Below are 23,601 nucleotides of genomic sequence, written 5' to 3' on the forward strand. Positions count from 1 at the left end.
CTATCGTCATATCAAATTTTAATAAGATCATTTTAGCAATTTTGTAGTGAAAATACAAGAGGCCGTCAGACATTTTCGTGTTATAATATTAGTGTGGAATAGTATATAGAGCAGTTATTGTATGCCAAGAATTTTGATAATAGTATTCGAGACATCAAATCGTCATAACAACCACTTATCATCCTAGCATAGGGCATAGACCGCTCCTAATAATATAAAATGCAAATGTCCAGGCTACTTTGTAACAGGGTAGTATTTTTAATTCTCCACACAAAAAGCGTAGGCGTGTTATAATTTTGAGACATCTTTATAACTGTAAGGGTATCGTAGCTCGTAAAGAAATGGACAGGTATTGATGCGGTTTTTTTTTAATTCAAACGATTGAATCTCGCCTTATCTACAACAGTTTCTTTTTATATGGGGGTTGAAATTAAAATTTTATAATAGACTTCATCTTATAAGAGGAAAACATCTTAAGACATCTAGAAACATATACATATATAGATTGTTTACAACATAACTCGTTGTGTCCCAACTTCTTCCAATTTCCAGTTCAACGCGTCGGTTATATAATTGTAACAATACGACTAATTATTGTTATTAGGCATTGTAATGATTAAGTCATTGTGATGACTCGACAGTAACATTGTAATGAGCTATAAAATCCGTCATGACTGCTCTCGATGTGTACATAAACTTTAATCTTATATCAGCAACTCGTGATTATTGGATAACACTGAATGAAACCTTAATAGCACACAATAACAATTGCTATCATATGAACTTTAACTTCTTATCTATGCTCCAACAAAAATATTTATTATTGAGTGTACAGTGTACACTCAATGTACTTTAGGTATTGTGGCATGCTCGTGTCATGCTAACCGTGTTTGGTGCTATCATTTACATATTACGTAATGTTTGATCAATCTATTTAGTCCAATAACATCAACTAGGTACTTAACTGGCAAAATATTTAATGACAGGAAATACCTATTATGGTTTACATAGTCAAACTACCTGTTAGAAAAAGAGGTATAACCTAAGACTTTTTTCTTTTAGTTAACATATAATTATTTGAGATTTGGTTCCTTGATTAACAAATCACACAACGCTATCTAGTCCCAAGCTAAGATTTATGCGTACTAAGCAACTAATAGAAATAGTATGCTTAGGGAAACACCCAGAGCAAAACAAACAATCGCACTAATGAGTACAAATTTTTATACTCTGTCGGGAATCGAAACCGCGACCTTCTAAAGTAATTCGGTGTGCTAAATATGCTAGACAACCGAAGAAGTTCTAACAAAAAAAGTACGTAGCTGAATTAAAAAAGTTCTCTTTTATTAAGTTGGTTGAAATTATAGTTTAATCGGCGGGTTATTTGGACCATTGGGTATTTGGGTTTTGTCATAGTGTTGAAAGCATACACCAATTAGTTTCGAATTTCTCTGATTGCGCAAGGCACATATAAACAATTTCTATACTACGAAACTTGGCTGCGTTCGACGTACGGGCGATATCTTTTCTTAGAATACCTTGAACAATTCTCTATATGATATACTTATATGTATAACTGTTCTTCTTCTTCTTTGTGCCTTTTTTAAATGCAAGAAAATTAGTAATTTCAAATACAAATGTTTTATGTTGACGACGTTGTTGACGACCTCGGTGGTCTAGCGATCAAGCACACCGCATTACGACCGATGGTCGCGGGTTCGATTCCTCGCACGGCACAAACATTTGTATTCATGAGTATGATTGTTTGTATCGGTCTGGGTGTTTTCTATGTATAATATGTATGTATTTACAAAAAAAATCTATGTATATGTATCAGTTATCTTGAGCTTGTGTTATGGGTACTAACCCATAACACAAGCTCTAGCTAGCTTAACTTGGGTCTAGATGACTCTGTGTGAATTGTCCTGAGATTATTATTATTATGTTAATTGTCCATAAAAAACCATAGATTTATATAGGGAGAGGGTACGACCATAGGCGTAAAAGCACCGACAACACGTCGCAGCGTTGACCTCTGAAACGAGATAGCCTAAAAGTATAATAAATAAAGCATTTAATTATTGTTCCTGGTTGATAATACTGACACGTAATCGACTTCGATATGCCATCTCAGATCATAAACTTTGAGCAAACAGCAATTATAGGATAGTATCGAAAAAACCTTTCTACCTAACCTAATCGCATGTCGAACTTCGGTAAGATTCATTTAGCCGTGTAATTCTGATTTTGTTTTTAGTTTTAGCATCTTCTCTTTAAGCCTTAATCAACCAATTTTTTGGTGTAGGCCTCCTTCAAGCTTCTCCATTTTATACTATTTGGTACAATTGATATCCAGTTATGGCCTGCCACAGTAATTATGTCATCTTTCCACCTCATCTGTGATCACCTACTGATCTTTTCCAACCCCGTGGTCCTGCCCACTGCAATTTTAACTGCGCCATCCTCTTAATAACATCAGCCATTTTACTATGTCTTCCGAGCCTAGCTATGTTGTCCTATGTTTAAGAGTGATTCTAAATATACAACATTTATTTAATAAGAATACGAGCTGAGTTTCTTGTCAGTTCTACTCATCTCGAAATCATTCCGAACTGACGGTAGATTTGACATATCATAAGAGTCTCTAATAGACCTACATGAATTTTGGATTTGAAAACATTTGAAAATGCTGACTTTTAAGCGGTTATATATTTCTAAATGCGTATAAGATTAATTTTAACTGATAAGACATTATGTAGTATATAAACAATTATAATGAACTAATTTGTGCTGGTGATTTTATCAGCATGACCATGAACAAATGTAGCCTATGTTCTCTTTTCCTAAATGCTTAATATCATTAATTTTATCACAGGTATGGTCAATTTTCATGATCGATGTGGCCTGAAAGAGTAGCAATCATACTCATAGTCATGAGTTTAGGAAAGTTTAGTTTGTATCCAAAGGGTTGAATGACCAATAAAATACCTACGGTATAAAAGAAGAACCAAAATACTTAGCCTATAATTTTATAACTTAAGCTTAATGATTATTCAAAATTAATAATAAAGTTTTTATTTGTCAATAATAATGTGCCACAAGTTGTTATTTAACTCCCCTATATGCACTCTTATTTGTGCATTTAAGTTTTAATAAATAATAAGGCCTCATTTCGATTGGCACAGGTCGGCATTGAAGGCATTACTTACGCAGGAAACCACGGGCTGGAGATCCTGCACCCTGATGGCAGTAAATTCGTGCACCCCATGCCAATGGAGCTACAGGACAAAGTTGTTGAACTGTTGAAGTCCCTTCAAGAACAGGTGAGACATTAATTGACGGCCTCGAGGGTTTAGCACACCGCCTTACTTCCGATGCTCGTAAGTTCGGTTACTCGCAGGATGCAAACATTAGCAGTCATAAGTCTGATTGTTTACATTTGCCTGAGTATTTTTATTTATGTTATGTATGTATAATATTTACAAAAAAATGTATATAACTATTTCTATCTAGTACACAAAACGAGGTAGTGTCTAGTACACAAAACACAAGCTAGGCTTGGCTTGGGACTAGATGGCACTGTGTAAACTGTTCAAGATTATTATTGTAATTATAACTTAATACTTCGTTCTCATGTATAATACATGTAACGGAAGTTGTACTATGTAGATATGTATGTACTACACTCATATATAAACCTTCTGGAAAAAATTCTCTAAACGAATCAATCATTGAAATATTTAGAGTTTTTTTTTTTACAAAGAACCATTCATTGTTGGTGGCAAGTGGCCTGCAAAAAGACAAGACACTCGTCAGACTAACGCAGTGCCTTGACCTTGCAACTAGATATTGAATAATAGTACTTAAAAATTTCACTGCCAAATCTCACGCTTCAGTGAGAACGGAGTACACAGTTTAACTTATTTATAACGGTCGATGATGGAATAGAAATTCCCGCGGGCACTGAAAGTGAAGGATTAAAGGATGAGGATATCATCAGATCATTTCAGCATTTGCGATTAAGGAATCTAGAAGGTTCTCCCGTGCTGAGTTCGTCCTTACTAGGTGCATTGCTGGCAATGTAAACAATAGTCCCATATCATTTCCTCTTCCTAATATTAAATATATACGCAGTGATATAGCGCGAGCAAGTTTAAACAAAGTCCTATTGGATAAGACAACGTTATTTCCGCAGAAAACCTCAAAGACATCAACGGGAATTTTCATCCCTCTCTCTAACAATATTTCCACATCAGCGTTAGCACTTATAATGAATATTTCCAGGTATGTAAAGATGGAGCATGGGTTGAGAATAAGGGAGCACTCCTGACATTCCACTTTCGCGAGACGCCGCTGGCCAAAAGGCCGGCACTCGAGGCCCAGGCAAGGAAACTTATCGCAGCTGCCGGCTTTACTCCTGCGCCGGCACATTGTGCCCTCGAGGCGCGCCCTCCTGTTGAATGGGATAAAGGTAGATATTAAATAAGATTTGCAAAAAATATAGGTACTCTAAGAATCTGATAATTAATCTTACAGAATGCTGTCATCCGAGAAAGAAAAAAGGGTTATCTTATATATATTTTTTATAACACGAGGAGGCAAACTAATAAAGATTCTTGAAAAAAAAAATATATATATATACCTATATATATTATATATTAATGAATGACAATGGAGTGATATACCCGACCGCACCAGTTAGTCACTCAGTCTCCACCGTGGCAAACTTACCAAGAAATTATCCCGATGGTTTCCAGAGAAAACCGGATGGAGAACATTACTATAAGCCAGTTAACCTGACGTAGCCTGTAAAAATTCATCTAATGTTTCAGTTGTACGGGGCGATTTGGCTGAGTACCTATATGCTGTTTCTTACTATTCGTGTAGAAATAGCATGTAATTAAAGTGATTGTAAAAAAAAAGATCGATGGTATACATATGCGATCACGTGCATCATCATGCTTCCCCAACTATAACAAACAGTTGTCGATCCAGAATAATCATGTGGGGTTGTTAGCCCAATAATAAATTACATATATTTATTATTAGTAGGTACAAAACATAGACTTTGTTTTGCTTATATCTCTTATTGTTATCAGTAACTGTTAAAATTTATTTCATTATACAATAATAAACAAATAATCATATAATGTCATTTAATATTACCTAACTGTCGACAGGTCGAGCTTCCATTTACATACTAAGGACAGCCTTCGGTTTGGACTGGAGTGAAAGAATTAGAGTGATCTATGCGGGCGATGACGTTACGGACGAAGACGCCATGTTGGTAAGTAATAATTTTTATATAAACAGGAATTTTAACATTTATCTATAGATCTGTATATATACAATAAGACCGCCTTATTGCTAAAAGCATATTTCAAGGCAACCTTAGTGTAACGGATATAATTGTGGAATATAGGAGTGACATGCAAATAAAGGCATACATTAGAATAAATAAATAGATATAAATTAATAATATTTAAAAGCCTATTTTATATTGCTTTTTGTGATTGAATGTTATTATTATGTCTTTCTCAGGCATTAAAAGGTATGGCCGCGACATTCCGCATCGCATCATCAACCATCATCAAGACATCAGCGGAGCGTCGACTTTCATCAACCGATTCCGTGCTAGCGATGCTGAAATGGGTAGAAAGACATTTCTCTAGACGCAAACCGCGCGCCAACTCTCTGACATACAAGAACGCGAGAAAAGCCCGAGACACTCTTCACATGCAAATGTCTTATCACCTGCCGACCAAATCCTCTCCAAAGCAGTCCCCGCCCCGGACACCTGACGTCATATCCGACAAATCCTCAAGTGGCACAGAGTCCAGCTAAATATTTAGGTATTACCCCACTCTTCCACCAGCACGTATGCGATATAGATACGCATAGGTAAATATTGCGTATGTGACGCGTATTTTTACGTTAGTGGAAACACCTGTGCAGGCATAGACACGACCAAACCATGTTCTATACATACATGTATGGTAACATATGTTATTTTGAAGTTAAATATAGTTATGAAATTTATAAAATATGGCAAAATCTATATTTAGTTGTCATAACGGTAGATTTTGCAGAGGCTTATGTATTTTGAAAAGTTTATTCTGAAACTCATTAATTACTATTCATAAAACTGAACAATTTTTGCATGAATGGAAATATAAAATGAGTTCAGTGAATTGTACTAGATAGTAGGTACAAAATACATAACTAGATACTTCAGTATTGGCAACAGATTTAGATAAAATAAATTGATATAATTATTTATATAATACATTAAATAACAAATACCTACTTTACAAAATAAAAATATCTTTCACACACTATACCTATACCTAATGGTACTCGTGATATTCTAAAAATTTGGATATGTACTTTACATATTTTCTAGTTCTTCAATATTTATGAAAAGTTTAAAAACTATATTGCACAGTGTTCTCTTTTTGGAAACATTGGAGGTATTCTATAAATACTTTTCTATAATAAAGTAGATACTAGCAATTTTAATAGCATGTGACTTGCGCAGTAGGTAACAACTTTACTTAAAAACTGTTTACTGTGCAAGCTTCATTGTCTATGGTTATTTAAGTTGCTTCCCGCCAAATTATTCACTAGAATTATATATTTGATCAGGGTCTACAAAAATTTTTTTTTGTTATAGTAATTACCACGGTCAGGGACCAGTCATGCTCTCTGATGTGATCGCTTACGTTAAACTATATATTAAATATATGTTGAATTTTTCTTTTATCAACGACAACAACTGACTGTTCTGTTTGTTAGGTCCATAACTAAAAACAAACAAAAAAAAAGAGACACAAACAATTCCGATCTTCAATCGAGGCCATATTTATGAAAATATCGCGATCCAGAAACTTTTTCTTTCTAATACAACATTGGTAAAGAAATACTGAAAAAATATTTTTTGCCTGTTTCATTACGTGTGGGTAAACGCAGTGTTTGTAATAAACGACCAAATGCATGTAGACATTTTTTTAAATTTCCAGTTCAGAGAATTAATTTTCCAGGCAGTTACTAAACTAATGAATTGTTATTGAGAAATTAATTTATATAAACCTATAATAGATAATCTTACGCCCGGGCATTCCGAAATAAATTTAATTCCTATAGAATTTGTTTGAAATCAAAAATAACTTTACATAACCAATCAGGTTTATGTAGCCTTATTCACATCATAAGAAAATCTCTTTTCTGCCACAAAACTTATGTTTTGTCTTCGTCTTCTGAACTATTTTCTATTTGAATGAAAGAGACAATCAGTCCGTATAGTTAAAATAGATTTAAAGGAGATTTTAGTTCTATAAGACAGCTAGTAGTATTCAATGTATTCTGTGTTGCGTTAGAATTACCAACTATGTTATTATCGGCCAAGGTTTTGATGAACAAGTTGACAAACATTAACCTTACGAAGGTATACAAATTCTCGCAATGTTACATTACGTATTTTTCAATTTTCAATAATTAAATGTATTGGGAAGTAGTAATATGTTAATTTTTACACTATTACCTACTAATCATCCTCCAATTAAATTTAGTTATGGTTATGTTTGCCGGCTTAGTCAACACTTATCTGTGGTATTTAGGATTAAAAATAATAAACATACTTGTGTTTATTGTATAAATAGTATGCATTTGAATATGTCTATGTGATAGAATAGTACAATATACTTGTTTAGTAATAGTATCTAAGCCAAGCCATGTATTCTCATGATATTTTATAAAGAAATTCTCAACACACTTGGTCGTAAAATGGAATTAACTTCACCGGTAGCATCGCAGCTCATAAATTTCGAACTTAGATTAAAACGGCGGGAAAGTAACAGTGTGCATCACAGTTTAATGGTTGAGTTATGAGATTATCTATACGATATAAGTGCGTATTTAACACAGTTGACGCTATTGCGCCCGTCGGCTCGGGCTGAAAATCCGCCTCGTGTCTAATAACCACCATAACGCACTTATATCGTAATATACTGTAATATGATCTTGTAAACACTTTTGACTGTAGTGATATTCGAATTATCTTCTCAGAATGTTAAATAATAATTGCAATGGTTTCGTGCGTCAAAACGCCAAATGATCAGAATAATTTATATCAGTCCAAAATAAAGATATAGTATTTTTTTTCTGTTTGTATAAATCGATATGTGTTAAAGTTTATTTAAAAGCGATTTAAAGATTAGTCTCCTTTTGAGACAAAGAATTTTTGTATACATATCCAAAAATATTCATAAAATTCAAATAAAGAAACAAAATTGTCTATTCTCGTTGCTCGTATTTTAGACTATTTTTGTAAAGAAGAAATTTTGTTATTGTATAATAAACATTCAAATGATATTATTAAGCATGTAACAAATACTTGGGCAGCTGTACTATGCTGAAAATTGTACTTATTAATTTATCATTGATTTTCAGTTCCGATTATAAATAGTATTTTTCCTTGAAACTATTATAAAATTACGTATTTTTTATAATAAATAACGTATATTTAAATACACTTTATTTATGTATTTTGTATGAGCACATTTATATATAGTCATAATCATATAAAGAATATTGCATTTATCTTTAATTTTGTATATTTATACAAAGTAATTCGTAAATAATACACACACGCACTACTTCCCGAGAACAAAAACTCCCTGTAAACCATTTAAGTTAATTATTTTTACACTAATATTTTTTGATATTATAAGAAAAAAATTTTGTTTCCGCTTTTTACAGCAATTGTTTTTTTTTTCATTAACTCCACATTTCACACCCTACGCGGGTTGATATGCAGCGGCTGAAGACCAACTCCTGACTGAAGAAAACTACTTTAAACTAAGAGAATTGCTATGCTCTTCGTACACAAAACTCGACTTAGGGCGTTGTTATATCCATTTGCCGCAGTATAGCAAAAATCAACGCCTTATTATCACCTCCGGTTTTTCGATAGTAAGACAAAAATAATTATACGAGCAGCCCGCGAACGGGACGGAAGAGTTGTAAACGTGTGTGTAATAATAGTAAGAAAATTAAATATCCTTTATAATTATAAAAAAAAATGTTTTCTTATGAATTAAAAATCAGCTCAAAGAAAAAATTGGATATAATATGCAGTTACATTTATTACTACAAACCTACATGAATTTCATTCATACTTTCACTGTAGATCTCAATAACACAATATTAATGTATATATGGTTTTTTTAGCTGTGATCAAACCAGATAATATAATTTATTATTAAATATTACTTAAAATGAGCGGTAATAAAAATATTTAAAGTTTTTGTTTTTTATTTCTAAAGTTGTACTTTGAAATAAGTTATTCAGAAATAATAATTTAATCATTTTTATAATAGCAAAATAATGTGCAGATGTTTCTATCAAATTTGTAAATATATGATTCTGTGTACTATGTAAAAAAATACCATATCTCGTTAATAGTGAGAAAATAACTTCGACGTCAAAATATGATTAACGTAGAATTTTAAGAGGACGATTATCATATACATATATAAAACCATATATAATATGATGATATATCTAAGTCTATTAAACTATGTGGCAACTGATGCACTTTTAAAAGCTATCAGTTTTACTATTGTGTATACTATGATAACCAATAGAGATGACTTTGCATTTATACCTAGAAGGTATACATAATATGATCGATCATATACAATTATGGAATAAGCCCTAAAATAAATAAATATTGTATTGATATTTGAGGGAATATGTAAACTAGTCCAGTTGACTAACAGATTGTAATGCAAATACGCCCTCAAATTGCTATAACTGTATTTTTAGATACATATTAAATATTTTTAAAAGATTTAAATAAAACAATGCAAATAGACGGAAAATAGTCTTTTAATTAATACTATATACAAAATGCATCCTTTATTACATCCATTTTTGGACAACATGGGTGATCACGTGATCCTTTTGATCTCCTTGTGTACAATGGGATTTTGGGTACATTCCGAAATTACATTCTTTAGGGCTCACGCAGACAAACGACTTTTCATTGTCTTGGTAGTGTTCGCCGGCGATTCACTACAGATTTGTATTAAGTATGTAATTAAATTGTGCTTATTTTGACACAGGAGTGTCAGTCGCCTGGGCTGAACTTTATAGCAGTCTTTAAAATTAAATATACTACTGATGATACTAGTTAAAGCATAACTAATAACAATAATGCGGCAACTAGTCCAAATGTACGCAAAGCTTATAATACTGGTACTAAAAAACAAATATAAGTATTTATATCAGTTGTACCCATAACATAAGTTTGGCTTAGCTTGGAAGTAGATGACTGTGTGGATTGTCCAGGGTTATTATTATTATTTTTATAATATACACAGCATATACCCAGACGAATAGAAAAAATCATACTCATGTATACAAATGTTTTTATCATGTATAATTAATAACAAAAGAACCCGTGACCATCGGAATAGAGGTGTGGTAAACTGCTAGACTACCGAGGTTGTCAAACTGACATTATAAAACGAATTCTGAAATATAATAATCGCAAATGGTATAAATTTTGTAACGTTTAAAGACGATAATTTAAAGAATGACATTTCGGAATCAACCCCATTGTATCATAATTATTTTTTCCAACACTACAAACTCGGAGATAAGAGCAGAAGTAACCTTACAATTCGGAATAATGGAAATACTATATAACATTGGAATGTCCCAATTGCATTAATAAATAGAGTAACACGAAGTAACAAAATAATATTGATTAAAAATGACTCGATTACAATTTACTTACATATTCGAACGAGTGACGAATACTAGTCGATAAATTTACAAACAGCCTTAACTTAGCGATGTGTGATTGTTACTAAAAATTATCGAATAATTCAATTCTTGTGTAAAACGAATAGGGTCATTCGATTATTAGGTATAGTCAACCTACAACCGTGCACACACTATACAGTGTAAGTAATTAGACATCGCATTATTATTAGAATTATAAATTACTAGTGAACCGTACCGACTTCGCACGGATGTATTACAAAACTTTCTAGGCTTGTTCTATACTATAACAAGCATGTATTATATACATAAACCTTCCATTTGAATCACTCTATTGCTAAAAATGGCATTAAAATTCGTTGCGTAATTTAAAAGATATAAGCGAACAGCGGGGTCGACTTTGTTTTATATTATGTAAAGAAGAATATATCCAATACTAATAGGCCAATATAACCAAAACCAGGTATGCCAACTTTATTAACCACCAATCCAAATATATAAAAGTGTAATAATCAATAACATAAACAATCGATTAATTTTGGATTGTTTCGCAGTGATGACTAAATACATATTGAATATAATAAATACTGTACTTAAATTTGGAAATTATTATTATTATTTTATTTATTCATTTTATATTCTCTAAATTCTTCAATATTATAATTTGAGTTACGGGTCATACTGTCCAAGTAAATCTAATATATATATAATTAATTGTTTCCTGTCCCTCCCTGTAAAAAAATCCGCACGTTATGAAAGTTATGCAATATTACTAAGATTTAAATAAATATTTGGCCACTGTTTAGATTTGACATAATTATTTTAGATCAATAATTCTGTAATTCAACTATTAAATTCAACACTAGACTTATTTTTAAGAATTAATAAATAAATATTCAAAAACATTGCAAGATTATCGAATTTTCGATTATTCGGCTATAAGTGACTATCATACATCGCTATCTTATCTAACATTTATTCACAAAATTACACTAAAAAAGTCTTTATCACAAGTATAAATACACTGAGTATGTTCATGTGTGGTTGTGCAGTTTACACGTTGCTGTGTGAGACGACCAGCCAAGACAGGATGAAGTAGAACAGGCATATAGGATATACAGCGAGTGCCTTTTTGCCTGGAGGTTGACTGTCGCCCAAGAATTTCGTTGCCGCTGAAAATTTAAATAATTACTTAATTACCTTTTATTTTATTATCGAGTAGTTAGCGGAATGGAAATAATACCTATACAGTATATATATTGTATATATATACTATTTTAATGGTAGAGTACAATACTAGCTGTGCCCACGGTTTTTACCGCGTGAAATTTATAGCCTACTAGCGACCAGTAGGCAAAGTAGGGGTTTTGCAGAGATACATTACTATTGTTCTATACTATTATAAAACGCATGTATTATACATATAACCTTCCCCTTGAATCACTCTATCCATTACTGAAAATTGCATTAAAATCCATTGCGTAATTTAAAAGATATAAGTGAAAAGACAGCAGTGGCGACTTTTTTTTAAACTATGTAAAGCTACACGCTGTTCATGTATATATCTAACGGTTGCCACTTACCATCAGGTGGGTCGTCTGCTTGTGTGCTATTCCAATCACACAAAACAAAGGAAAACAGACCAAAATTAAGAGAACAATAAAAGGTAAGCTCAGAATAAGACTGTATAGATATTTGTCGTAGACTCGTATATTCTCGCGGATCTCTGTAAGCAGAGACAAATCCGCGATCCGCTTCCATTAACGTTCAATTGTTATATTAAATAAAATCAATCAACGTGTTTACTTACCAAATGTGGCCCAAACGAAGCCGGCCATTGATAAGACCAGTCTCAGGAAAAACAGGAAGGTTGTCTGCGTGGCGAATAGTATCAACCGACAGACAATCAACGACAGCGCTACCGGAAATAAACAGTAACCCAGCACACATACTGATTGGAAGAATGAGCTGGAAAATAGATTTCATCCTTATTAATTTATGTCGTCTAGATAGATCTAATTTGAACAAACATGCAGATAGATAACCGATAGCCTGTATCACTAAAAACGGACATAACACTTTTTAAAGCGTAGACTTTAATAATATCTACTACGGTAATACGTGAGATACGATAAATAATAGACATATTGAAATACATAGAATATCTTGAAAAGGGCTAGAAGCGCCTTGCTCATCCAGTAGAGGAGTACCATGAGCATCAAATGGTAAACACTTACTATCAGCTAATTTACCATTTACTATCATAAAAAAAGCTGAAACTTATCAATTAAAACTTTATTAGATACTTACATATTGCCACCCAGTAGTTTGGAATTAATAGTAACAATAGCTGCCCCTATCCATACTAGGACAAATACTTCTGCAAACTCTGGCCCTCCGTCATTTGAGTTGTCTGCCCGTTGTGTTGACCCTTGGAGGATGGTTGCCATTAACGTACATAGTAGCAATGGGCCCCAGAGGTCCCCTGAAAAATAATACAATCAACATTGTCACAAACGAATTATTTACTTTTAACATAACAATTTCCATGACTTCATATAATTTATATAATAATCACTGTGTATGCTTCAAATAGCAAGTGTGTTATTAGATTACATTATACCTTCATTAAACAAATTAATTTTGATGGGTCTGACATTGGCTGGTTTGATTTTCACACAATACAAATAACAGTATTTATGAGGATGATCCTATCTATTGGTCTGGGAGTTTGCTTATTGTGTATGTATTTATCATTTACATGTAATGTAAATAATAAATACAATCTATGTATTTATTATTTACATTACATGCTCTGCTTAGTTTCGGACTAGGTACTATGAGAATTGTCCTGGGTTATTTTTATTGTAATAGTGTAACTTATAAAACTAGTTTCTAAAAAAAGAAAACAAACACATATGACAAAGCATATGGAAGAGCAGGATGTACCTGACACAGGTATTTCTATGCTTACTAGGTCATCCCAACACTATGTTATTGTAACTGAATTGTTTTTAAAGAAATAAACATTTTTTCATTTTAATTTTATATCAGTTTCTGTATAGGACTTCAATAGTTATGGTGATTTAGACAAATGGCTAAAGTACTATATAACTTCCTTATCACTATTTTCATTCTGATCTGTTCAGCTATTTATTTATTTAATCACAATATATTCCCATAATTTAGGTAGCCCTAGTACGAAAATTTATAAATATAATAGACATACATATATTATATATAGCAAAATTGATTAAAAAAACACAGTAGCAGGAAATATAAAATAGCCTTAGTTCTAATGAAGATTAAAAAACTCACATTCTTTTAATAAGCTAGTCTTTTCTCTAGGTATTAGAACATGGTAAAACTTATTTCCAACGGCCCTGAGGTCGCGCATCTAAAATTGAAAATATTATGTTAAATAAAAAAATAGAACTATAACAACTATAAGACTAAACACATAACTATAACACTAAACTTTTATTATAAAGAAATGATTACATACAAAATATACTGTGAAATTTGAACAAACAACTTGATTTTGTTTCTGGCATCCAAATCACTCGAAAAAATTCAACATACTAAGGAAAATTATTTTCAAGTTGCTCATTTTGTTTATACCACTACCAGAACTACCGTTAATATTACTAATTTATTGAATATTTAAATACTAAAATATAGACAATCCTTCAAATTTAAATTAAAAAATCATTTATTCATGTAGAACATTTTAGCCACTTATGAATGTCAAGATGTCATTCATTAATAATTTAAAATTGTTAAATAAAAAAATTGTAGTCTTATTATGAAGTTGATTGTCAACTATAGAATACCATAGCCTAATATGGACAACATCAGACTAGGATGAATAAAGTTATCATTATTATCTTGTTCTATGTCATAAAAGAGACTATAGTTAAAATCACTACACACGAAACAATATACATATATATGGATAAATACAATCTTGATAATATAAAAAGCATAATCAATAATTATCTGTATACTATTGCAATGCAAATTTAATAGACTAAGACATTAAACATGTAGTTGTACAATGTATAGATATAAGCAGTAAACAACCTGTTAAAATAGCAATATTAGGTTTTGCAAAGCAAAAATTGATAAGCGGGGCAATAGCGCTTTGTAGCACTAAAACGGTAAGCACCATTTATGTAATTGGTTTGGTCGAAATTTCTCATTAATTTCAGTGAAAAAATAAAATTTCATTAATTCCTATATAACTGGGTTAAATAAAATAAACAAAATAGAAAATTATATGCAATTCAAGAAAACAACTGTATAAACATAATCAATATAAACTCACAAATGTTTCCTTGATGGGTTCATCAAGAGTGTTAAATTCCATGGGATCACCTGATGGCGTACCCTGAGAGGGTATGTTCATTTCCCCTTCAACCACACCCACATCACCCGCTGGGTACATCTGAAAATAAAACAAATACAAATACAACACACTGTGGGGATAGGTTTGTCTGCTATTTTTAAATTAGTAATGGGATATACTGTTTTAAATTTGATGGCTTCATTATTTATACATACAATTAGTAAAAATCACGGGATCTTAACACAGGGAACTCCCAAAAAAAGTCAAGATCCCAAGATTTTTTCTATTTATATGTATAGTAATGGAATGCTTATGATGACCAACTACAACCCACTGTACTGTCCCTCCATGCTGACCCATACAAACCATATTGGATCATTCCTGGTGAATTAACCACAATGTGTTAACTGACCTGACTTCATGGGGGGAAAGGGGTTAATTAAGAAAGTGGACTAATAACACCATTGCTAGCAATGTACCATATCAGGTTGACCTCCATGCGGTTCCCCTAAAACCATTGTGATACAATTCTTGCTATATTTACTATGATGGGCTAACTGACCTGACTTCATGTTCATTTTATCATAAACCACTGGTGCCCTGTCAGTATAAACTGTTAGCGCAGGTGGGTACACCATTCCATTATCATCCATAAGAAGAAGAGCTGACATCATGCTCATCCTAGCAAATTCTACTGGTAACAAACCAAATACTTTGTATCCTGCGATAATATCATATTAAATAAAAAAATATATATGTGGTAAGATTTTTTATATTATCCAATTAACCTGTTAACCGAGTGGGACATATAAATACGTCAAATGTTAAACTTTTGTGTACATGTAGGACATATGCATACCTACATTTTCTAAATTTCTGCTGCGCCCTGGAACCTGGATCGGGTGGAATATTTCATATCAAAAATATATATATTAAATTATAGTGTGCTGACATACTGAAACGTCATAGTGAGAGACAGTGCCCATTATATGCTGCGTAATTAAAAAAGGAATTCCCTGGTTAACAGGTTAATTATTATTATATAGTTTTCTATATGAGTAGTGTGCCTTGTAAGCTGCTGCTGCTGCTGTTCATTATAGGGTAAGATTATGCAGTGAAATTACAGGATAAGAGCTGAGTGCTCTAGAGTGGCAATGCATGAGTGGTAGCATGGATGTCACATGAACTGATTTTCGTAGTGCTATTCTTTTTAAAAACATTCAGTTTTATAGTATTAATAATTAAGCACAGGTGAAATGTAAGTGCCAGATGGCCCCAGGCAATTAACAAGTAATTTATGATATTGCCGGGGGCACTTAAAATTTGATTTTATAAACATATTGTAAACAAATGCTGTTGATTTTTACATTTTATCTCTATCTGTTATATATTAGATAAATTGGCTTAATGTGTAAAAAATGTCATTACGTTACACACAGGTTAGATTATATTCCTCGTAATTCTATGACTAAGTGTATATCCACTTCCAACACGACAGTCTTCATATTGTGACAACAAATAGGTAAACATTAGAAATAATCTTTTGATTAAGATCCTTAATTTGAATTATTATATTATTAAAGAAATAAAGACAACAAATAAAATGTTGAACATATGAAATAAGTAAATAAATCATATGATTGATCATAGTGTTACTTTGATATATTTTTATTTTAGCCTAGCCCTGAAAATACTTACATCGTATTTAGAATCAAAAGTGCTCATTGTTGCAATTTTTCAAACAATTTTAAAAATAAATAATAATTTGCAACAGATTATTAAATCGTAATATAATTGATGAAAAATTGTAAATAGTTCTACGACAAAATAATTTTATCTGGACAATTTTATTAAACGTCACTGTAATCAACACTTCATCCACAGATTATAAACTCTCTCTTTTTCTATAAAATTAATTAACCTATGTAGAGTGTTGTCATATGTGTGCACAAATCCGCCGCGCCGCTGACAATTAAATAAACAAAAATATAACTTGGAATATCTGTAATGTATTTAACTAATTGTATTTCATGCAATTTTGTATTCCACGATTATTTTAAATATTCGTGATATTTAATTTAGAGTTATATATAATATGCTTGAAGAGCTATTATTAAAGTTAAAGAACTAGCACTAGGTAATGGGTTTTTCCATTAAAAAAAGTTCATTTTATGTATCGCCGTGTTGTTGTACTAAAACTAAATATAAATTTTGAAAAAGATCACTAAATACTTTCTGAAAATAGCAACAACATTTCATCCACACTACAATTGGAAACACTGTTTGTCATTCAATGTCAGTCCCACCGGTCGGCGGTTAGTGTCAGTTCAAGTCACTCTCATTTATGTCAGTCTATGTCATCGGTCTTGAATTCTTTGTTTACGGTCTTATTATTAAATAATAAAAATAAAATTTCCTTCTTTTTTAAAAAATACTTCCGTAATTACTGGCTTTTCCTAATGATTTTGCTCAAGAATCTTACAAGCACTAATAATTGAATTGATTTGGCGTATATAATCTGTTATCGAAGTTATCTAACGACTATCGGGATTGTGTCATGAAAGTAACAATTAAAAGTAAATTCCTCCCAATATTATTATGAATATGTTTAACATATAATATAGTGGTTATAGTAATCATTGTTATTTTTTTATTTAATACATAGGTTGGACAGGAGTAGCAACTTGGCGTTGGGAAGCGAACGACGAGAACTGTGGTATATGTCGTATGCCGTTTGATAGTTGTTGCCCAGACTGCAAGCTACCTGGTGACGATTGTCCCTTGGTGTGGGGCGCCTGCTCACATTGCTTCCACATCCACTGCATCGTGAAGTGGTTGCATTCACAGCCTCAGCAACAGTGTCCTATGTGTAGACAAGATTGGAAGTTTAATAACAAGTAAATTGGTAAGTACTATATTACATATTCATTTTCTTCATGCATATAAAAGGCACAGTTGTATTACTGGCCTTGGTGAACACTCGGATAGGAATGCTCTAGCTTCTTTGCCATTGCAGTTTAAAAACTGTCTACATACAAACTCCAATATATAGTATTTATGATAACATTCATTATACCTAACATTATATTCAAAATATGTTTATTCATCTAAAAATGTCCTTGCTATTTAATTGTCTAAGTATATGATTATCTCTGATCTTTTATAGTTAATGGTAAATGTATGTATTGGTAAAAGGTACTATAATATAAAATGTGACATAAGCTGATATACATACATCTCTTATATAACATGTTTTGAGCCTATTCTTAAATTATAAATAGATAAATGATTGCTGTTTCAATCCTCATACAACACAATTTGTATTCAACAATATAACTGTTTATATTGGTCTGTGTTCTATGTATATTGATAATAATACTGTCCTACTACTGTACTGTAATAATAGCCATCCCGGCTACAGTGACAACTTCAAGGAGTCCCACAGTGCCCAATGATTATATTTACAAAAATAATAAATATAGAGAGTATGTCTCTCCATTCTCTACTACCTATATTTGAAGCACTGCTTAGTGGATGAAACTATGGCTGTGTGTTATTCAGAGTTGTAGCATATAAACAAGAATAGGATTTTAATAAGGTTTATCTTTTGATAGATGAATTTATATAATCTATCTGTCAATAGTAGTAGTAAATATTGAATTATCTATTTTATTAAACTAAAATTATTTTAATAAAATTTTTAATGCTCTTAGATAGTCATAATCTGTAGATATAATGCATCTGCAGCTTAATCCAGCTCTCCCAGTTTTAATCTTTCCAATTATTATTTTATTTCTGTAGTTATGTTGTCAGCATCCCACCATTTATTAACCTCTGACTGATCAAGTATGATTAAACCTAAATCACTCAATGTTGTGACAAATTTATGCTAAAAAAGCCATCAAGTGAATGTCTGATGCATTTTTATACAATATTGTTCAGTTGGTACTTTTACTTACCTTTTTGTTATTGTTTATGTATTTATTTGTATTAAGTTTCAAGTCTCATATTTCAAATTACTGGTTTCAGAATTAAATTATGTCCACCTATCAGATTTTTATTTTATAGTAAAAACTAAATATAATTGGTATAGTTAAGTAACATGAACTACTTAATTGAAGGTTGTAAAATATTATATTAAAAATATAACTATACACCAGCTGAGGGTATCTAACAAGTTGGTTACTATGAAACAATAGGCCAGAAAGTGCTTTCAAAGCTGGCAACAATAGCCGCTCCATGTCGCGTGCTCCATGGACCGGTAATCAACATTGCATTCATTCTCATAGTAAACAATCACTTTTACATCATTAAAAGTGTGGGTCAACACATTGTTCAGCTGTGGGCTACAGTAAACTCGGAGATATACACAACAGCGTGATAGAATTATAAGTGATTGACGGAGGTAAACTTACGAAGGGGATACAGTGCAATGCGACAGACAAGTAAAGTTGGCGGTGAGCCGGTGTAGCAGCGATAGGATAGGCAGGCACCTAACGTAAAGCAGTCATAGTCGCGCTCTCGCGGGGACGGCCGCGTCGAACATGAGTCACGCGCTCGCGAGTGTTATGAATTACGCAGTGCTGGTGTAAACGCGCTCCTTATACTATAACGCTCCTCTTATAGTATCGTACGAGTGCCTCTTCGCTTAAAAATGCTGATGGTACAGACTAACACGCAACCCATGAAGAGCAGTAAACTTAAAGGACCGCCACCTGTACCACCGCGACCTAACCAAAGTGTGGTGGCAGAGGCTCTAGCCAAAACGAGGAAGGCTGTCGCCGAGTCGAAGGCCAACCTCTCAAAATCTCGCACTTTACCAAGACAAGAACAACAAAGTGTTTCCACGAAATCCAAAACATTGGATAGAAATATTAAAACTAGTAAGCCGACCGTATCACCAAAACAAAATGGTTTGGCGCGCGTTAAGTCATTCATTAGAGATGTTATTAGCGATAGGAGTTCTTCGTCTGATGAGAAAAAATCTAGTGGCCAAAACTCTAGAAGAAGTTCGAGTGACAGTAGCCCTATGCCGACACCGGCATCAAACAAAAGGTCAAATGAATCATTGAATTCCAAAGCGGTTAAAACATGTAAACAAATCTTAGTACGGTCACTATCCACATCAAATAAATTGGATCAAGATGCAAAATGTAAAGTTTTAAAGTCATCCAGTTTCGCTGAGAAAACTTTGCCTCTGAGGAAAGCTCCTCCACCTCCTTTATCTCCTAAACCTATGTTAAAACCAATGAAACCTTTACCTGTACAGTTAAATTCTTTAGAGAATGATAGTACTATGCAATCGCCAGAAATAAGTCCATATTCGTCACCAATAGATGCGAAACCTCCACAAAGCCCTATGTCAGAAGCACCCTATGCTACAGTGGAAGAATTTCAAGAATTCGATGACAGATTACGTAACAGTCCATCGAAACAAGTCAATAACCCCATTGATACACAGAACGCCCTTAAATGTACTAATCCTGACGAAAACGCAAATAAAAATAACAACTCACTAGAACGAAAAACATCACGCGTCACAGAAATGTTAATTTCAGAAATTCTTGCGAGTAGAAACATCAATAAAAACGAAGCTAATGCTGTTATAGATAAAGGAAAGGATTCTGAGAATCTCCACAACGGTAACGATTCACCGGAGATTATGAAGGATATGAATAACCATGAGATGTTGATATACGAATTGCAAACTATGCATTCTCAATCAAATGTGCCTGAAATGTTAGACTCAAAGGAATTAGAGATTAATGCAAATTGTGATTCGGACGATTCGGAAAAAAATTATGCGATGTCTTCTGTGACTAGTGGTAATGTGGACATTGATGAAGAATATGATCAAGCGTATGCTTACATATTAGATGATGACTTAAAATCTAGGTGGGTGTAATAATAACATTTATGGCACTTAATTTCTTTTTTAATTTTACTGCAGCACAGATATTTTAATTGTCCGACAGTTTATGACTAAAGTTCACCTAACTCGTTTTAACCCGGTTATTTAATTTGTCCCGCTTGTCGATATAAATGTGGTAATTTTTAGGTTGACTGAACCACATTACCACACTTCCTATTCATTACAATAATTATAAGACGTGTGAGCTCAAACTATAGTTCAATACTAATGTTTTTGAAACAATTTAAGCACCGTAAAGAAGTTATAAACAGATTATTTAGGGCTTTGTATTTTGTAGCCTAAGATATCTAGTATTATATTCTTATATTTTGGTTTACTTACAATATATTATAATCCTTAATAATTAAATTAATCCTTATAGTACAATTAGTAGCTAACGAAAATATCTAGTAATTCTAGGACCTGACGTTAATTTAGTTAAGATTTATTATTACCCGTTCTGTGGCTCAGTTTTAAGGGTTTGTAATCAAGAAAGAGTTAGTCTATTCGACATATTTTAAAATTAATTTTTATATTCAATTCTTTTACGAAATAAGTAACATTCAGGAAAGAAGTACTTGTTTTTAGCTAATGTTGGCGTATTTTGACTATAATATTTAATTATCTGATTAATATGTGATGATATAAAATTGTTGGATTACTCCATATCACACAGATGATAGGATTCGAAATCCTTTTCGAATCCTATCCTTCCATTATAGATAATAATAATACACCTGGACTAACATTATAATAAAAATAATTGACATAATGGTATTTAGTCCTAAGCAGAGCTTGTATACCCATAATACAGACAACTGATAGAAGTTCTTTTTTTTGTAAATACTTACATAATATATATTGGAAACACCCAGACCAATTCAAACAATAATATTCATGAATACAAGTTTTTATCGTGCTAGAATCGAACTCTGACTCGCAAGTAAGGTGGTCTCCATGAGAGGAATCGAACCCGCGACTATCGGAAGTAAAGCAGTGTCTAGACCGCTAGACCACCGAGGCCGTCAATTATCATTATAATGTTTGAATTCTGTAAGTTACAGGTGATGGTTGTGTAATTAGGTGTATATATAAATAACATAGCAGTCTTTCCTGTTTTCCTTTAAGTAATTCTTGAAATAAGTTATCGTATTATGTACGCCGGGAATTCCAGACTAACATTAATCTGAAATTTTAAATTAATATTAATATGTTACTATAATAACCCAGTACAATTCATACAGCTCCATCTAGTTCTAATCTAAGCAAAGCTTGTATAAAAAACACCAAATAGAAATACCTCAATTCTTTTTTCTAAAATACATAACAACTACCCAGAGATAAACACTCATACTCATGAATACAAATATCTGTGTCATGCTAGAATCAAACATAGAACATCGCAAGTAAGGTGTGTCCGTTTTATAACCCAAAATGGGGAGACAAGTAAATAAAATCGATAAAATTTCAATGCCAAACCGAAAGGCAAGCGCTGGTTTTTAATGTATTAGAAAGTGTATTTCCAAAAATGTATGTGTCAATAAATCTATCATTTCTGCTGTACCTATATGGCATAACTTCTGCTTGATTTGAGTCTAGATAACGCTCAAAAATATTACATATACATACATACATACATATTCCCCCCTGTAATTTGTAAATTGGTAAATTTGTATCTTGACGGCGTATATCATTACCGAAGGGGAGAACCATTCCATTATCCATACTAATATTATAAATGCGGAGGTGTATCTGTCTATCTATTTACCTTTTTACGACTAAACAACTGAACGAGTCTTAATGAAATATCTCCTGAAGATAGTATCACGAGGAGAGACATAGGCTATCTTTTATCTCAAAAAAGCAGAAGATGTTACGGGTAATAGGTAAGCATACATAAAAAAACTCCTGTTTTCGTTCTATATATAATCTAACATTGTTACGATTATTTCACGTCGGTGGTTTAGCGGTTTAGCACACCGCCTTACTCCTTACGGTCCCGGCTTCGATACGTTGCACGATTGAAACATGTGAATATTGTGTATGTATTTAAAAACATATTTAAGTATTTTTATGACTCGTATATTACACTCAACACAGGTTATGATTAGTTTGGGATTGGATGGCGTTGTGTGAAACGCCCCGGGTTCTTATTATTTAAGGAACAAATTCTTAAATTATTTTCTACCCACAGATTACGCAAACAGTTTCGCGCAATCAGCACGATGTCACTACAAGGTCTGCCGCCCTTGCCGAAGAGTTTAAGCGGCTTCGCAGACGGGGAGCCGGAAGTGCAGGATGTGAACACTGTCAGTGAGAACCCGCCCACCGACCTGGACTCCCAACTCACCTACTTGAAGAAGGAAATGGTGAGTCTTGAAGAATTTTAACAGTAACTTAACCAGATTTAGACAGAAAAAATATGTTTTTTTACTCAAAGACAACATCAAAAATATTTTCAAGTACAGTTAGTGTGTACTAAAAAACATGATAACTTTATGTGCTTACAGGGCCGTCTATTATATAGTAAATATACTCTAAATTTATTACAAGT

The 23,601-nt window shown here is 32.5% G+C and overlaps 3 protein-coding genes across 4 annotated transcripts in view; 2 read left to right on the forward strand and 1 right to left on the reverse strand.

The window, feature by feature from the left end:
- The window catches only part of LOC131844644 (uncharacterized), a 37,896-nt gene extending 31,617 nt beyond the window's left edge, over positions 1-6,279 (forward strand). The window contains exons 9-12 of the mRNA XM_059193580.1: positions 3,186-3,323; positions 4,285-4,471; positions 5,181-5,287; positions 5,542-6,279. Coding sequence (XP_059049563.1) covers positions 3,186-3,323; positions 4,285-4,471; positions 5,181-5,287; positions 5,542-5,844 — 735 coding nt within the window. The 3' untranslated portion in view covers positions 5,845-6,279. The remainder of the gene's footprint in view (positions 1-3,185; positions 3,324-4,284; positions 4,472-5,180; positions 5,288-5,541) is intronic.
- Positions 6,280-11,414: 5,135 nt separating this feature from the next.
- On the reverse strand, positions 11,415-17,008 carry LOC131844682 (protein YIPF6). 2 transcript variants are annotated; one of them, XM_059193622.1, is made up of 6 exons: positions 16,835-17,008; positions 15,116-15,235; positions 14,107-14,185; positions 13,099-13,273; positions 12,599-12,756; positions 11,415-11,960 (listed from the first exon to the last, which is right to left on the reverse strand). In XM_059193622.1, the coding sequence occupies exons 1-6, from the start codon at positions 16,859-16,861 to the stop codon at positions 11,842-11,844; spliced, it is 678 nt and encodes a 225-aa protein (XP_059049605.1). In that variant the 5' UTR covers positions 16,862-17,008; the 3' UTR covers positions 11,415-11,841. The 2 variants fall into 2 exon arrangements, with proteins under 2 accessions (XP_059049605.1, XP_059049606.1); XM_059193623.1 differs by lacking the exon at positions 16,835-17,008 and adding an exon at positions 16,000-16,023.
- A 480-nt stretch (positions 17,009-17,488) lies between these two features.
- LOC131844688 (anaphase-promoting complex subunit 11) lies at positions 17,489-23,332 on the forward strand. Its single transcript, XM_059193629.1, has 3 exons — positions 17,489-17,712; positions 17,802-18,041; positions 23,242-23,332. The coding sequence occupies exons 1-2, from the start codon at positions 17,694-17,696 to the stop codon at positions 18,035-18,037; spliced, it is 255 nt and encodes an 84-aa protein (XP_059049612.1). The 5' UTR covers positions 17,489-17,693; the 3' UTR covers positions 18,038-18,041; positions 23,242-23,332.
- The last annotated feature ends 269 nt before the right edge of the window (positions 23,333-23,601 follow it).

Source organism: Achroia grisella, unplaced genomic scaffold, assembly GCF_030625045.1.
Source record: "Achroia grisella isolate CSIRO2021 unplaced genomic scaffold, CSIRO_AGI_Agris_v1 utg4116, whole genome shotgun sequence".
NCBI classification, from domain to species: domain Eukaryota; kingdom Metazoa; phylum Arthropoda; class Insecta; order Lepidoptera; family Pyralidae; genus Achroia; species Achroia grisella.

Excerpts from the sequence above, each read along its gene's own strand:
- LOC131844682 (XM_059193622.1), bottom strand. The coding sequence starts at position 16,861 with ATGAGCACTTTTGATTCTAAATACGAT. Across the intron at positions 15,236-16,834 it reads CTTTTGATTCTAAATACGAT|ATGTACCCAGCGGGTGATGT; the intron begins GTAAGTATTTTC and ends TTTTATTTTCAG. Across the intron at positions 13,274-14,106 it reads GACTAGCTTATTAAAAGAAT|GGGACCTCTGGGGCCCATTG; the intron begins GTGAGTTTTTTA and ends ATTATTTTTCAG.